General features: G+C 39.1%; 1 protein-coding gene across 1 annotated transcript in view; it reads left to right on the top strand.

Annotated features, from left to right (window-relative positions):
- The window catches only part of PLD5 (phospholipase D family member 5), a 371,133-nt gene that overhangs the window by 309,881 nt on the left and 45,243 nt on the right, over window positions 1-16,009 (top strand). The window contains exon 7 of the mRNA XM_063082894.1: window positions 11,894-12,030. Coding sequence (XP_062938964.1) covers window positions 11,894-12,030 — 137 coding nt within the window. The remainder of the gene's footprint in view (window positions 1-11,893; window positions 12,031-16,009) is intronic.

The raw sequence follows: 16,009 nt of genomic DNA, 5'->3' as shown, positions 1-16,009 counted from the left end.
CAAGGGACACCCACTTAGCCAAGTCCACAGTAGAACAGATTGGAAGCAGCAGGAAAAAATGAATTAATGAACAAATTTTGGAAAATCTCTGGATTTTGAATTTATAGTTTGAATGAGAGAGAAGTGAATGTGGTTCTTGCATAAATTTAAATTCTGACCTTCACAAATGGAAGGAGCCCTCCTTTGTTGATTCTAAAGTTAACATATCTACCCCAGAGAGAAGCCTCAGGCCTTTAGTAAAATCTGCTAAAATGCTGGCCTTTTGTTGTATTCTAGGGCAAATTCAGAAGTTGCTTTTTATTAAAGAATCCGCCATAATATGAATTGTGAAACATTACTTCAGGCAGTCTTTTAAACAGTGTAATGCCTTTACTTTCTATCTGCATTTATTTTGATTCATTATTTTATTTTCTGTTAATAACATCAAGCCTACCTTTGAATTTCCATATAAAAGATATCGACTGAACAGCATTTTTGGAGAGGTATAAAATCTTACAGGTATAATAAAAGTCTGAAAAGGCCTTCTACTGGAAATGCTATCGTTCAGCCAGAGCTCCTTGATCTCACCTCTATGATATCATTTTTCACATCTTATAATTATTTATTTATAATCATCTTTTGCACTATTTTATAAAACTCTGAAGTCTTCATCATTGGTATTCACCTCCCTCAGAGCTCTCTAAAAGCAGCAATAAATGTTGGGTTGGTTTTATTAGTAGCAATATTAATAGAAAGTTCCAGAATGCATACCCTTTTCTCAGTAATATATGCCAAACAATTGCCAAGACAAATCTATTTAAATTCAATGTATTTGTTAAAAAAATCTTAAAATAGTATATTATGTTTTGATAAGCTGATAGTCTCAAGACTAAATTGAACACACACAAAAAGAATATTTGAAGACCTTAAGAATAACCATTTCCAGAATCAGATTTTAGATCATCGATAATGTACATAGTTAAATATGAGTTTTAACTTATGATATATCAAGATGGATTATTTCTTATTTTCTCACAGAACACAAACATGCACTTGGTTGGATTTAACTATGTGATTTCTAGTTACTTGGGGCCAGATAATTTTAATTTCCGTGCATTTCCCATTGAAATCAGAAGATGGGGACGATAGTTGGCTGAGTTTCTGTCTTGTACATTTCTCTTCAGAGCCCTTAAGATTGTGGATTTGCATTCCACGATTAAGTCTGGTTAGTTCAAGGTCTCTTTTTATTGATCCAGGTACTACGTGGATTTCATTTCGTGTTTACTATTCAGTCCATTTGCCCTTCGGTCTTGTATGCTGAGATCTATTTAGTGAGTGAGAGCAGATGTTGAATAGAACTTGGTGCTGGTATGGAAAAATACCATATTGCATTTCCCTTTAGAACTTTCAGTGTATATTGTTAATTACATTTTTAACACCTTTATTGAGATATAACTTAATACCATAAAATTCACTCATTTAAAGTCTGCAATTCGGTGGGTGTTAGAGTGCCATAGAGTTTTGCAACCATCTCCACTGTCTAATTTTAGAACATTTTCATCACCACAAAGAAACACCCCAGGCTCATTAGCAGACACTCTCCATTTTCCCTTTCCTCAGCCCCTAGCAACCCCTAGTTTATTTTCTCTTTACGGATTTGTCTTTTTTCAGGATATTTCATATAAATGGAAAAATACAGTATGTGGTCTTTCATGACTGGCTCATAAAATATTACACCTAGCAAATGTTGTCAAGGTTCATCCATGTTTTTCTGTTTGTTTCTTATTTTGATGATCAAGTCAAAATTATTAGCATGTTCATTATTACAAATCATAATTATTCTTTGTGTCCCCTTACCCAATTTTTCCCTAAGCCTTACCCTCTCCTTTCCCACCTCTAGCAACCATAGGTCTGTTCTCTCCTTCTGAAAGTTCAATGTATTATTGTGATTTTTCTTTCTTTCATTCCTTTCAGTCCTTTCTTTCTTTACTTCCTTCCTTCTTTGCTTCTTTCTTAGCTCCCACTTATGAGGGAGGACATGCAGTATTTCTCTTTCTGTGCCTGGCTTATTTCACTTAACATAATTTTCTCAAAGCTCATTCATGTTGCTGAGAATGGCAGGATTTCATTCTTTTTTATGGCTGAGCAGTATTCCATCACATATATATATATATATATATATATATATATACACACCATGTTTCCCTTATCTAGTTGTCCATTAGTGGATATTCAGGTTGGTTCCATGCCTTAGCTATTGTAAACAGAGCTGTGATGAACATGGAGTGCAGGTATCCCTTCAACATGATGACTTCCATTCTTTAGGCATACACCCAGAAGTGGGATTGCTAGGTCACCTGGCAGTTCTATCTGTAATTGTTTGAGAAACTTCCATACTGTTTTCCGTAATGGCTGTACTAAATTGAAGTCCCACCAACGGTTTAGGAGGATTCCTCTTTCTCCACATCCTCGTCAGCATTTGTTATTCTCTGTCTTTTTGATAACAGTCAGTCTAACTGGGGTGAGATGATATCTCAATGTGGTTTTGATTTGCATTTCCCTAATGATGAGTGATGCTGAGCATTTTTTGATGTACCCGTTGGCCATTTGTATGTCTTCCTTTGAAAAATGTCTATTCAGCTCCTTTGCCCATTTTTGATTGGATTATTTGCTTTTTTACTGTGAAGTTGCTTGAGTTCTTTGTATATTCTGGATGTTAATCTCTTGTTAGATGCATAGTTTGCAAAATTTTTTCCCTTTCTGTAGGTTGTCTTTTCACTCTGTTGATTGTTTCCTTTGTTGTGCAGAAGCTTTTTACTTTGGTGTAATTCCATTTGCTTATTTTTTCTTTTGTTGACTGTGCTTTTGGGGTCTTATTCATAAAGTCTTGGCCCAGGCCTATTTCCTGAAGTGTTTTCCCTATGTTTTCTTTTAGTAGTTTTATAGTTTCAGGACTTATACTTAAATCTTCAATCCACTTTGAGTTGATTTTGGTATATGGTGAGAGGTACAGGTTTAATTTCATTCTCCTACATATGGATATCCAATTTTCCCAGCACCATTTATTGAAGAGGTTGTCCTTTCCCCAATGTATGTTCTTGTCACCTTTGTCAAAGATCAGTTGGTTGTAAGAACATGGGTTGATTTTCTGGGTTCTTTATTCTGTTCCATTGGCTGAGTGTCTGTTTTTAAGCCAGTAAGTACCATGCTGCTTTGGTTACTATAGCTTTGTGTATAATTTGAAGTCAGGTAGTGTTATGCCTCTGGTTTTATTTTTTTGCTCAGGATTGCTTTGGCTGTTTGGGGTCTTTTGTTGTTCCATATGAATGCTAGGATTGTTATTTCTATTTCCGTGAAGAATGTAATTGGTATTTTGATGGGGATTGCATTGAATCTGTAGGTCACTTTGGGTAATATGGACATTTTCACAATGTTAATTCTTCCAATCCAAGAGCATGGAATGTCTTTCCACCATTTTGTGTACTCTAATTTCTTTCAGTTGTGATTTTTAGTTTTCATTGTAGAGATCTTTCACTTCTTTGTTAAATTGATTCTGAGGTTTTTTATTTTTGGAGACTATTGTAAATGTGCTTGCTTCATTGATATCTTTTTCTGCTAGTTTGTTATTGGAGTGTGAAATGCTACTGATTTGAGGGTATGATTTTGTATCCTCAAACATTACTGAAATTGTTTATCAGCTCTAATAGTTTTTTGGTAGAGTCTTTCAGTTTTTCTGTATATAGGGTTACGTCATCTTCGAACAGGGACAGTTTGACTCTGTCTTTTCCAGTCTGGATGCACTTTATTCTTTCTTTTGCCTGATTGCTCTGGCTAGTACTTCTAATACTATGCTAAATAGGAGTGGTTAGAGTGGGCATCCTTGTCTTGTTCCTATTCAGGATGATATTGGCAATTGGGTTTGTTGTATATGGCTTTTATCATGTTGAGATACTTTCCTTCTATACCTAGTTTTCTGAGATTTTTTATCATGAAGGGATGTTGAATTTTGTCAGTGTCTTTTTTATATCTATTGTGATAATCATATGGCTTTTGTCCTTGATTTTGTTGTCATGGTGTATCACATTTATTGACTTTTTATATGTTGAACCATCCTTGCATCCCTGGGATGAATCCTAGGTGATTGTGGTGTATAATTTTTTGGCTGTGTTGCTGTATTCAGATTGCTCATATTCTGTTGAGGATTTTTGCATCTATGTTCTTCAGAGATATTGGCTTGTAGTCTTTTTTTGTTATATCTCTGTCTGATTTTGGTATATAGGTGATGTTGGCCTCATAGAACAAGTTTGGAAGAATGGTCTCTATTTCAACTTTTTGGAATAGTTTGAAGAGAATTGGTATTAATTCCTCTTTAAAGATTTGGTAGAATTCAGCAGTAGAGCTATCTGGTTCTGAGCTTTTCTTTGTTGGGAGACTGCTGATTATTGTTTCAATCTCATTGCATGTTATTGATCTGTTTAGATTTTCTCTGTCTAATTGGTTCAGTCATGGTAGTTTGTATGTGTCCAGAAATGTATCCATTTCCTCCATGTTTTCAAATTGGCTGGTGTATAGTTTTTTATAATAGTCTTTAGTGATTCTTTGTATTTCTGTGGTACCAGTTGCAATGTTGCCTTTTTCATTTCTGATTTTTGTTATTTAGGTCTTCTTTTCTTTTTTTTTTTTTTTTGGTTAGCCTAGCTAATGGTTTCTCTAGTTTGCTTATCTTCCCAAAAAACCAACTTTTTTTTGTTCCATTGATTTTTTGTGTCTTTTTGTGTGTGTGTGTGTGCCTTTATTTCATTTATTTCTGCTCTGATCTTAATTATTTCTTTCCATCTGCTAATTTTGGGGTTAGATTTTTCTTGTTTTTCTAGTTCTCTGAGGTGTAGCACTAGGTTGTTTATTTGAAATCTTTCTATTCTTTTGATGTAAGCATTTATTGCAATAAACTTTTCTCTTAGTACTGCTTTTGCAGTATCCCACAGGTTTTGTTATGATGTCTTTATTTTAATTAGTTTCAAGAAATTTTTTGGTTTCCTGTTTAATTTCTTCTTGACCCTATAGGTCCAGGAGCATGTTGATTAATTTCCATGTATTTGTATAGTTTCCAGAGTTTTGCTTGTTATTGATTTCCAGTTTTAATCCATTGTGGTCTGAAAAGATACTTGACATGCCTTCAGTTTTTTAAAATTTGCCAAGACTTGATTTATGGCCTAACATGTGGTCTATCCTGAAGAATGTTCCATGCAGATAAGAAGAATGTATATTCAGTAGTTGCTGGATAAAATGTTCGATAAATATCTGCCAGGCCCAGTTGGTCTAAGGTGTAGTTTAAACCCTGTGTTTCTCTGTTGATTTGTGGCCTAGATGCTGAAAGAGGAGTGTTCAGGTCCACAACTATTATTGTATTGGGGTCTATTTCTTTTTTTTAGGTCTAATAGTGTCTGCTTTATATACATTGGTGCTCCAGTGTTGGGTCCATATATATTTATAATTGTTATGTCTAAGTTCTGGATAGATCCCTTTATCATTATATAATGGCCTCTTTGTCTCTTTTTATGGTTTTGAGATTAAAGTCTATTTTATCCTGTGTAAGAATAGCTATTCCTGCTCACTTTTGTTTTCCATTTATGTGGTATATCTTTTTCTGTCCCTTCACTCTTAGTCTGTGTCTGTCTTTACAGGTGAGATGAATCTCTTGAAGACAGCATATAGTTGAGTCTAGCTTTTTAATCCAATCAGTCAGTCTGTGTCTTTTGAGTGGGGAATTTAACCCATTTACATTTAGGGTTATTCTTGCAAGGTGTTTACTTACTCCTGACATCTTATTGATTTTCTGTTTAGATGTTTTAAATATCCTTTTTTTTCTCCTTTCTTCCCCTTTTGTTGTTTGTCTTCTGAGTTTGTTAGTTTCTTGAGGTGGTTAGAAAGTTTCTTTCTCTTTCTCATTTGCATTTTTATTCTGCTAGTGGGTTTTGTTCATTCTTGTATATTCATGATAGAGATTATTGGTTTTTGGTTTCCAGATGCAGTACTCCCTGAGGATTTCTTGCATGGCTGATCATGTGGTGGTGAACTGCAGTTTTTGTTTGTCTGGGAAGTACACTATTTCTTCCTCATGTCTGAAGGATAGCCTTGCTGGATATAGTATTCTTTGCTGGCAATTTTTTTTTTCTTTTAGTATTTTGAATATATCATCCCATTCTCTTCTGACCTTTAGCGTTTCTGTTGAGAAGTCTGCTGTTAGTTTGATGGGGACTCCCTTATAAGTGACTTCATACTGTCTCTTGCTGTTTTTAAGATCCTCTCTTTGTCTTTGAGCTTTGCCAGCTTGACTGTAATGTGTTTCAGAGAACCTTTTTGGATTGAATCTGTTTGGGGATCTTTGAGCTTCCTGAATCTGAAGGTCTATGTCTCTCCCTATGCCTGGGAAGTTTTCCACTATTATTATTTCATTGAATAGGTTTGCAATTTCTTTTCCTTTCTCCTCCCCTTCTGGAACACCCATGATTTAGATATTTATGTGCTTCAGGTTTTCTGCTAGCTCTCTTAGATCTTCATTTTTTTAAATGCTTTCTTTTTTTTCTTTTTTTTTTCCACCTGCGCTGTTTCAAAAAGTCCATCTTCAGCTTGCTCTCACCTGCTGCTTTAGCTCTCAGTTGTGTTTTTGATTTCACTGAATGAACTCCTCAACCTCAGGAATTCTACTACATTTTTTTAAGCCATTAATCTCTTTGTACATTTCTTCCTTCCGGTTCTGAGATACTTTTTCTCATTTTATTGTGTTGTCTAACTGAGTCTTCTTGTATATCATTGAGTTTCCTTAAGATAGTTACTCAGAATTCCTTTTCAGTAATTTCAAGGGCTTCCTGCTCTATGGGGTCTGGTACTTGAGAATTATTATATTCCTTCAATGGTGTCATATTTTCTTGGCTTTTTGTATTTCAAGCATCTCTATGTTGATGTCTAGTCATCAGGTAGAGCAGTTGCTTCTTCTATTACTCTGGAGTGGTCTTTGAGGAAAGAGATGTGTTTTATATTGACTGTTGAGTGTGGTGTTTTAGTATTGATTCCGGGTAGATGAAGTAGTGTAGTCATGGGTACTTCGGCTGTATTCAGTGTTGGAATTCAGTGTGTGAGTGCCTCTGTGGCCTAGTCCCTGGGGCACTTAGTGATTCCTTGCTGAGGCTGGTGACACTGCTGATTAGTCCAGGATGTGGGCAAGCTTTCAAATTCTTGGGAGAAGCACCTGGATGCCCTGTCACTCTTTGGCTGGGGGCGGTGACCCTGGACGGGCCTGTTTGTACCCCAATTAGCTCCCCATCACCCTGATGGGTGCACTGGGATATACTAGTGCTCCTCAGTTTGAATGGGTGGCCCTGGGTGGGTTTTCTCTTTCCTCTTCCTTACAGGCAGAGACTCCTCCTGGGAGCTTGATTGCCCCGGTTGGGGAATGGGTTGGTGGTGATTGGGGATTTTCTTCTTTACTGTTTGTTTTTCCTGGGTTTCTGTACTCTCAGAGGGTTCCATGTGTATCTTTCCCTGGATAAAGGCAGTCCCATGGGCTTTGCACATACATCCCACCCCCAGGTGTGCTACCACATATGGCTGCATAATTCCCCCTGTGGGTTGGGCTACTGGGTCATGGGTTTGTGCTTGTTCACCTCTTTACCCAGGCTCCTTTGGTTAATCTCCTTCTGTCTATGCTAACAAATATTCATCAGGCTGCCAATAAGATGGCGGTGGCTGCTAGTGTGGCATCAAGCCACCCTTGAAGCAGCAGTTGCTGTGGCAGTGGCTGTCGTGGACCACTCACACAGCACCAGTATCTACTGCCATCAATTAGGCAGCAGGGTCACTTCTCGAGATCAGCAAGTTTGCCAGGTCTGCTGGTGTCATCAGTCAGGGCAAGGTTTCATCATGGTTCTGATTTGCATCTTTTAATGTGCTTGTTGGCCATTTTTGTATCTTATTTGGAGAAACAGCTATCGAATTCTTTGCCCATTTTTAAATTAGTTTTTTTTAATTGAGTTGTGAGAGTTTTTATACATTTTGATGCAAGCCCCTTATCAGATATATGATTTGCAAATATTTCCTCCTATTCCGTGGTTACTTTTTCATGTTTAATTACATTTCAAAACACATATTCTGGAAATGGACTGTGGTCTTTTTAAAAACCAGGAAATTGTTATGAAATAAATCAGAAACGTGCCAAGGTTTTTATAAGGCAAGTATTTAATGAGTGTGTAAAATAAATTACATGCATATGTAAAGCTTATTGACCTCAAAGAGAAACGTAGATTAACTTAGAAGTGAGATGTCTCAAGAGCTCTTGATTGGTAAAAGATTATTACAAAGCTGAAATATGGAGGAGGACCTGTATTTTCTCTCTACCTCTTTACCATGAAATAAAAGATTACATAGTTCAAGGCTCAGAAAATTAATCCATGACTGCTAAAGGGTAAATTTAACGGCCTTTTCTCTAATTAAACAGTTAGAACTATTTAATGTTTTCTGCCAGATCAGTAGATCATTCTTTTGTTGTTGTTTATTCACTTATACTTTGAGCAAACGTTTTTAAGCCACTAGCATATCCAGGCATTATTTTTAAAGGTGGAAGACTCTGGAACACACCCAGAACATCACATAATGAAGTACCACCAAGCCCTCAGGTGCAAGGGGACTGGTACAAATAATCATGCATTTCCTTAATAAATACATGGAGCACCTGCCAAGTTCTGTTAGGCAATGGGAACACAGGAAACAATAAAGCAGGTAAGCGCTAAACAAGATCTGTTCACACATGTTTGAAAATACCTACAATGAAGCAACTCCAACTAAGAGTGGAGGTTGGGGGTCAGATAACCTCCAGCACTTATGAATTTGTGAAGCACTTTCATATGCATTCCACAAATATTTATTGAGCATATAATATATGCATGGCACAAGGTGCAAGAGATATACCACCAAGCAGCTCACAAGCTAGTGGATAAACACACAGACAAATGAATGCACACCTGAAGCTTCACAAAGCAGGGATCTTACCTGGATCACTGATGTGTGCCACGTGCCTAGATCAGAACGTGGAGCATGACTGGCACTTAGGAATATTTGCTGATTGAATGAAAGCAAGCACAGAAGAGGCGCACAGAAGCCAGCCAGGGCCAGGCCATTCTCTTATGGGAGCCCCCAGGCAAGGCAGCATGAAAGGTGTGTTATTGTTATTATCCCCATAAGGAATGGAGGCTCAGGAAGTGTCCGAGACACGCCAAGGTGTCTTGGGTTGTAAGTGCTAGAATCTGGCCTGTACACCGAAGCTCAGGCTCTTGCCTCTAGATACAGGCACAGTATCCAAACTTGTATGATAATAGCAAATGTCAAGAGGCCACCAACAACCCCTTGCCTAAATTTCTTCCTCCCCCATAACGAAATCCAGTTTTGGAGCATGAGATGAAATTCAGGAAGTTCCTAACTGAAACAGAAATGGGAGCGTTTGAACACATTTCAGAGCTGGCCTGGAAGCTTGTCCAGAGCTGAGATTCTCAGCTTCCCCGCTTAACCCAAAGCAGACCCAACAGGCTGAGGGAATTAAATACAGTTGACCCCTGGACAATGCCAGAGTTAGGGGTGCCAATCCCTGTGCAATTGAAAATCCACATGTAACTTTTGACTAACCAAAAATTACACGATTTAACTGCCAGTTTAAGCATTCCGTGAACTTTCTCCTGGGTCCCTGACACATCGCACTGCATCCAAGCTCCACGAGAGGTTCCCCAAGTAGTTACTTAAGTAGTAACTACTAATAGCCTACCAGTATTACCTAACAGGAGGCTACTTAACATGCATGCATGACAGGCCTAACCAAAAATGTTCTAATATATTGATCAGAAAAATCCACATATAAGTGGACCCGCACATTTCAAACCCTTGTTGTTCAAGGGTTTGCTGTCATTTGAATATTTAATTTTTTCATGGAGAGAGGAAAATGAATAAAACATAATTGCTAAAATCAAGCTAGTAAGTCTAGCTGGGGAGGTGAGGAAAGTAATTATAATATCTATTTGAATATGCTAAATAAAATAAGAGACATCTGGAGGTGGATCGTGGTAATGGTTGTCAAGCAATGTGAATATACTTAATGTCATTGAACTGTACACTTAAAAATGTTTTAAGATGGTAAAAAAGAAACAAATAGCGTGGGAGACATAAACTCTGGTGGTGGATATAAAAAAGTTTCTTGGAGGAGAGAATATTTGACTTGGAATTTAGAGAACAGAAGGAACAAGACTTTCTTTCTTTGTTTTTGGCAGCTGGTGGGTACAGGGATCAAACCCGGGACCTTGGTGTTATCAGCAACACACTGTAGCCAACTGAGCTAACCAGGCAGCCCATGAATGGGGACTTTGATAGGCAAAAATAGGGCAACAAGTCAGCCGGAGGTCCAGCGTGAGCAAACCCCAGGGGCAGGCAAGATGAGGGCACAGGATCTACTGTTGCTTATTTCAGGTTGGGGCACAGACCACGTGGCAGCTGGCAAGTGGGGGAGGGACTGTAGATAGGCCCCTCCCAGCGGGTTCAGACAGGATTCCAGGAAGCCAGGAGTGAGTTCATCCTGAGTGACGTGCATTGTTTTGTTTTGTTTGTTAAACATCATGGAGACAAGGCAAAGAGCTAGGAAGGTATTCTAAAGGGCCTGTACACAGCAGGAGTGCCTGAATAAGGGGACCGGCCATCGGGAGTAAGAGGGTCGGGACAACACTGGAGACACAGTCTTGGTGACACATGGAGTATCAGTATATCTGTGTGCTGGGGAGAGTGTAGGACTGGCATTATTTTTTTTTTTTTTAAGGACTTGGAAGTTCATTCTCATTCCCAGAGAAAAATACTTCAAGTGATCAAAAGCTTACTCTGCTCACCACCTGCCAAGAGGACTTCCTGGGCAGGGACACCTGGAGGGTGTGTGATCTTCTATATGCTCCTTCTAGGGTGGGCATCCAGTCCAATGGCTTTATTCCGGGAACCACTGAGCGACAGGGCAGTGTAGGGACTTGTTCCAGAACGTGACATAGTGAGGAGGCACTCTCATTCAAGGCAGTTCCAGAAACCATCTATTCAGCCTTGGGGATTAAGCACCACTTGCATTACGTCTGCTCCTAGCCTTGCCGTCATGTATTGCTTGTCAGAGTACGACAGGAACTCCTGGAGACACTATTTTCAGTCCTGTCCAATGCAGAAATAATGAGAAAACCATAGTACATCTTTCCCTTTCTGTAGCAACTGCTTGAAAAAACACCATATTTTTATAAGATGAAAGCCACTTTGAGCAGCATGAGAAAAATACCTCAAGCATAATTTGCCCCTTTTTGACTCTCCTGATGAATTTGAGCCTCTTAAGAACTTTCTCAGTTCTTCCTGTAGAATTATTGATGACCCTTACTCAACAACCAACACTCCCCTTTTTGAATCAATGAAAACTCCAAGATTTTTAGATTTTGTGTCTTGAACATTTTTATTGCCACATCACCTTCCAAATGAAATGAGTTCTGGGGTGAATGGTTTGCTATATGTGTGTGTATGGATATATGGTAACGCCTGAAAAAGTTAGGAATGAGTGCCAACCTCAGAGAGGCTGAGGCTGGGATGCTCCTCCAAAAAGCAGAGATGTGTGTACTGAAAGCAAGAATTCTCTCTTAAAACAGACTTAAAGAACAACCTTGACACCCACCTGCCACACCTGGATCTCTCCACACCTCAACTTCCATAAGACTGAAAATATCTCTGTCTAATCTGATCAAGAGCCAGAGAGTAGGTTTGCAAAAACTTAGTTACAAGCCAAGACCCATTAAAACCAATAAAGAAATCCTCAGATGCCAAAAACTAATACTCTAAAAGGCTGGTTTTTCTGTCTTTACAGAATTCTCCCAAACTCTTTTGCCCTAAAAACAGAAGCTTTGACATAGATGCCATCTACAGTGTGATTGATGATGCCAAGCAGTACGTGTACATTGCGGTCATGGATTACCTGCCCATCTCCAGCACCAGCACCAAAAGGTCAGTGAGTGCCCAGCCTCTTGTTAGAATCTGGTCTCCAGGGCCAAGCATTGAGCAGGACCCGGGAGAACCAGCCTGGGCATGAGAGGCTGTCAGGTTGCATTGGGAAGGGCATGACATTGAAATCCTCACAGTGTGCATTTACAGCTTACCCATGATGCATCTCTTCCCTAAGTGGGTCCATTTGAAAGGCTCAGGGTCTCGCCCAACAGAGGCACCTCAGTTTACATTATAGGCATGAGAGCAGCTTTAGAAAGAAGGTTGGGTTGTTCTCAACTTGAAAATTGTTTCAAAAAAAACGTGTTATTTGAAAAATATATAATTTAGAAATTATTAATGGGAATGTACCTGAAGGGCTTGCTGAAACCAAGTAAGTCTTGCAAGATTTTCCTAAAATGGGGCATCGTTTTCTTGTATTCATGGCAGTCTTCATTAAATGCTAAATTCTCATACTATCTACTCAATATAAAGGAGAAGGAAACTTAAAATATATATGTCCTCAGTCAATCCATCCCTCTGTGTGAGAAAGAGAAGATCTTAAAAATGGAGTGCTTTTTCAATAATTCATCATTGTTTAAGCATGCAAATGCTTGGAATAAATTTAGGGGTGGAATTTATGAAAAACTCTTGGGGAAATCATTGTATGCATAAATGCATGCCCATGCCCAGGTATTCCCACTTTTGCTTTCTTGTTGGAAATGTGGAGATTTTGGTACTTGTTAATGTTTTGAATAATTAGTTTAACCCAAGAAATGTTTTCAAAGTGCACATTTCTGGGAGTGCAACCAGAGATCTCTTTAATTTGGAAAATTACAATTTCAAAATAATCGTTTACTGAGTTTAAATGATTAAATGTGCCCTGTATTGCTTGAATAATTTTTATGTTGCCAACCCCACAAATGCATATTATGCAACTTCTACATGCAAATGACTACAAGATTGCAAAAAGAGTGTTTCTCCCAGAAAGTGATTACCTGTGATGACAGCTGAAAAGCATTTTAATCTTCAAGATGCATATTATTAAAACAGTTTTACTTTAAAATATTGTGCATCCTTTGAACATTCATGGATTTTTCCTACATACTTTCTCATCTTTTCTATCCCTCCTTTTTATGTTTCTCTCATTTATTTTTTATTCAGTTTTAAATCTAGTTTTAGACTTCATCTTCACTTTGGGAAGATTTTGAAACACAACAGGTCAAAGACCATGGAGTTATATGTTAGGATGGGATGATGATTTCTCAGGACTGAGAAAACCTTTGTTCCATGAAGTCCCATGAACAAAATTGAAATCCTTCGTAGTCAAGAAGAAAAGAATTAGCATGGAGGATGTAAAATATCTTAGAAATCTAAAAGTTAGAGAAAACTAAAAGACTGTTTAAGAACTGGAGACCCATCTGAAATTTTGCATTTTGATGTTAATCTACCATTTCAGCTGTTATCCAAAGAGCACGTTTTTATTATATTTTTAAAATTTCAAACCTATAATTGCCTTTAGCTTTCTAAATGAAAGATCATCAAAGAGGCATAAGAAGTAGTTCAAACATCCAGATTAAAATTAAAATTTTCTCAATCATATGATTTTTAAAAAGTCAGACTGTTCACTCATCTTTACATCGTCCTGGGAAAGTCTTTCAGGAGGGAATGCAGCGTTAATAAAGAAGTAAACACTATCAAATTTCAGTGCATCAATGGAATTAATTAATGTCTTACAGACTTAACTTTTAGCCTACACACTGCCAAACATCCAAATGAAAGAAAAAAATTCATGCTCCCAAATTAGAAATGATTGACATCATGTATAAAACATACACCATCGTTTTGCAGTCCTGTTAGAAGTAACTTCTACTTTTCAAGGTTGTAAGGAGTGAATGGAACAATGATGGGTGTCTAAATAAATCCTACAGTAAAAAATCAGAAGCCTTTTGGCTAAGCCTCAGCAACAAAAAAATAAGAAAAATAAAAGTCAGAAAAAAAATTTTTTTTTTAAATCAGAAGCTCTTTTTCACTCCTTCCTGATTTAGCAAACAAGCTCTCTTTAAGCAATTCTCAATTATTTAGGTCTCAGGTCAGGGTTGCTCATTATTTATTTTTTCAGTCACATGCAATATATCTTTCAGAAGAAAATCAGCAAATATATAAAGGACTAATAAAAATGCAGCCTGATTAATCTTCAAGGTATTGATATTTTTCATGTATGTGTTCATTCAACAGATATTTACTGAGCATTGTGTACTAGTGATTAAATCAAGATCAGTGTGTGGACCCAGGAGCTCCACCTAGTAGGGGCGAATGAACACAGAATAGACAATCAGAGCACAGAGGTGTGGCCGGAACAATAGACGTATGTGTTGATTATTATAGATTCTCAGTGGAAGGGCGCCTACAGCACAGCTGCAGGGGTAGCGGTAGCTTAGTAGAGGAGATGCTGCCTGGATTACATTTCAAAATATTCAGGAGTAGGTCAGAAACGGGTGAGAAAAGGAATTTTCCAGGCAGAGGAAACAGCATGAGCAAAGTTTCAGATGGAGAACAAAGGCCTGGCAGGTTCAGTGCTGCACCATCAAGCTCTGGGAAGGTGGTGAGAGACCAAACCGGAGTGGGAGCCAGGCCCGGGAGTGCAGGTCTGACTGCTGGGGAGTCCTGCGACTTTGGGAGCCTTCACTGTGTTTCGGTCCAAGGAGCATCGCGACTAGATCTGCTTTTAGACGGACCCCCTTGGTGGTCGTGGAGGATATACTTGACGGAGACAAGACTAGAGGCAGAGAAACCAATCTGGGGCACAGACTGGGATGATTTTTCACAAGAGTCCTCACCGGTGTGCGTGTAGAAATAGACGAAGAATCACAGCACTGGTTCAGGATTGAGATTTTGCCAAGGGCGAGAGGAAGGTACAGGGGCAATTGTCCTTCCAGGGTCAGGACTGGGATTAGACGGGGTGGGCAAAGAACACCAGAGGGGCTGATGGAGCGGGCACACTGGAGGGTCGTGCACCTGTGGCCTGCGAGGGATGAAAAGCAGGTTTCATGCGATGAAGAGAGTGAGTGGGAGACCTGAAAGGCAGGAGGCCGGGGTCAGATCCAGAGAGGAAGGCTTTGCAGGTGCCATCGTTACAACCCTGGTGGGCTCAGGTTTGGATGCGTAACATACCATTCATCCAAACAATGACTTGGCCGGGAATTAGAGCAAGGTTGGAATGAGTAAACAGAAGGTCTGCAAACGGCAGGGCTGAGGGGGAGTAGAGAGAGAGATTTAAGGCTTGGTCCTTAAGATGGGAAAGTTTTTCATTTTGTTTTATTTTGTTTTGACCTAAGAATTAAGTGACAGTTCTGGAGGGGCACTGTGTGTTTGGGGCATGTAGAGTGGGAGGCTGCCCGCACATCCTTAACCAAGCGGCCGGGTGGTGGTAGAAAATACATGATGGGACTTTAGGAGAAGCTGTGACCTTAGGGAAGAATCAGAGCGTTAAGGATTCAGTAAACAGGCTGAGCCTACCGGGGGAGACTGTTGGCCTGATGGAGGATTCCAACTGCCCAGGAAAAGGCGGCGGGCTGGGGAGGTGTTGGAAGCTTGGGGAGGCGAGAGGACACAGAGGACAGTCCGGAAACACGAGTGTGAGAAAGCTCGGATAACCAGAACAGAAGTCCATTTTGGGGTCAGTTACCAAAGAAGAGAGGTTTGAGTAACAGTTGGGGACAGGAGGCATGCTCCAGGCTCCTGACTGCAATTCTGTTGGAAATTTGATTCATAGTGCACAGATGGACTGAGTCCAGGTAGACTTGGAGGTACAGCAAAGATGGACCACACTGTGACCCTGGTGGCAGGAGACCTCCTTTCAGGCAGGGCAGGTCCCACTAAAGCATCTCTCTTGGTGCCTAACCCAAGAGGCTGGCATTTTTTTCAACCTATCCTATGAGGTTATTTGTATACTACGGAATCAAGTAATGATCAGATTGGTAAGAGTGTTCTCTGTCGTCTA

This window comes from Cynocephalus volans, chromosome 18, assembly GCF_027409185.1.
Source record: "Cynocephalus volans isolate mCynVol1 chromosome 18, mCynVol1.pri, whole genome shotgun sequence".
NCBI classification, from domain to species: domain Eukaryota; kingdom Metazoa; phylum Chordata; class Mammalia; order Dermoptera; family Cynocephalidae; genus Cynocephalus; species Cynocephalus volans.
This window is presented reverse-complemented; position numbering and strand designations above follow the sequence as displayed.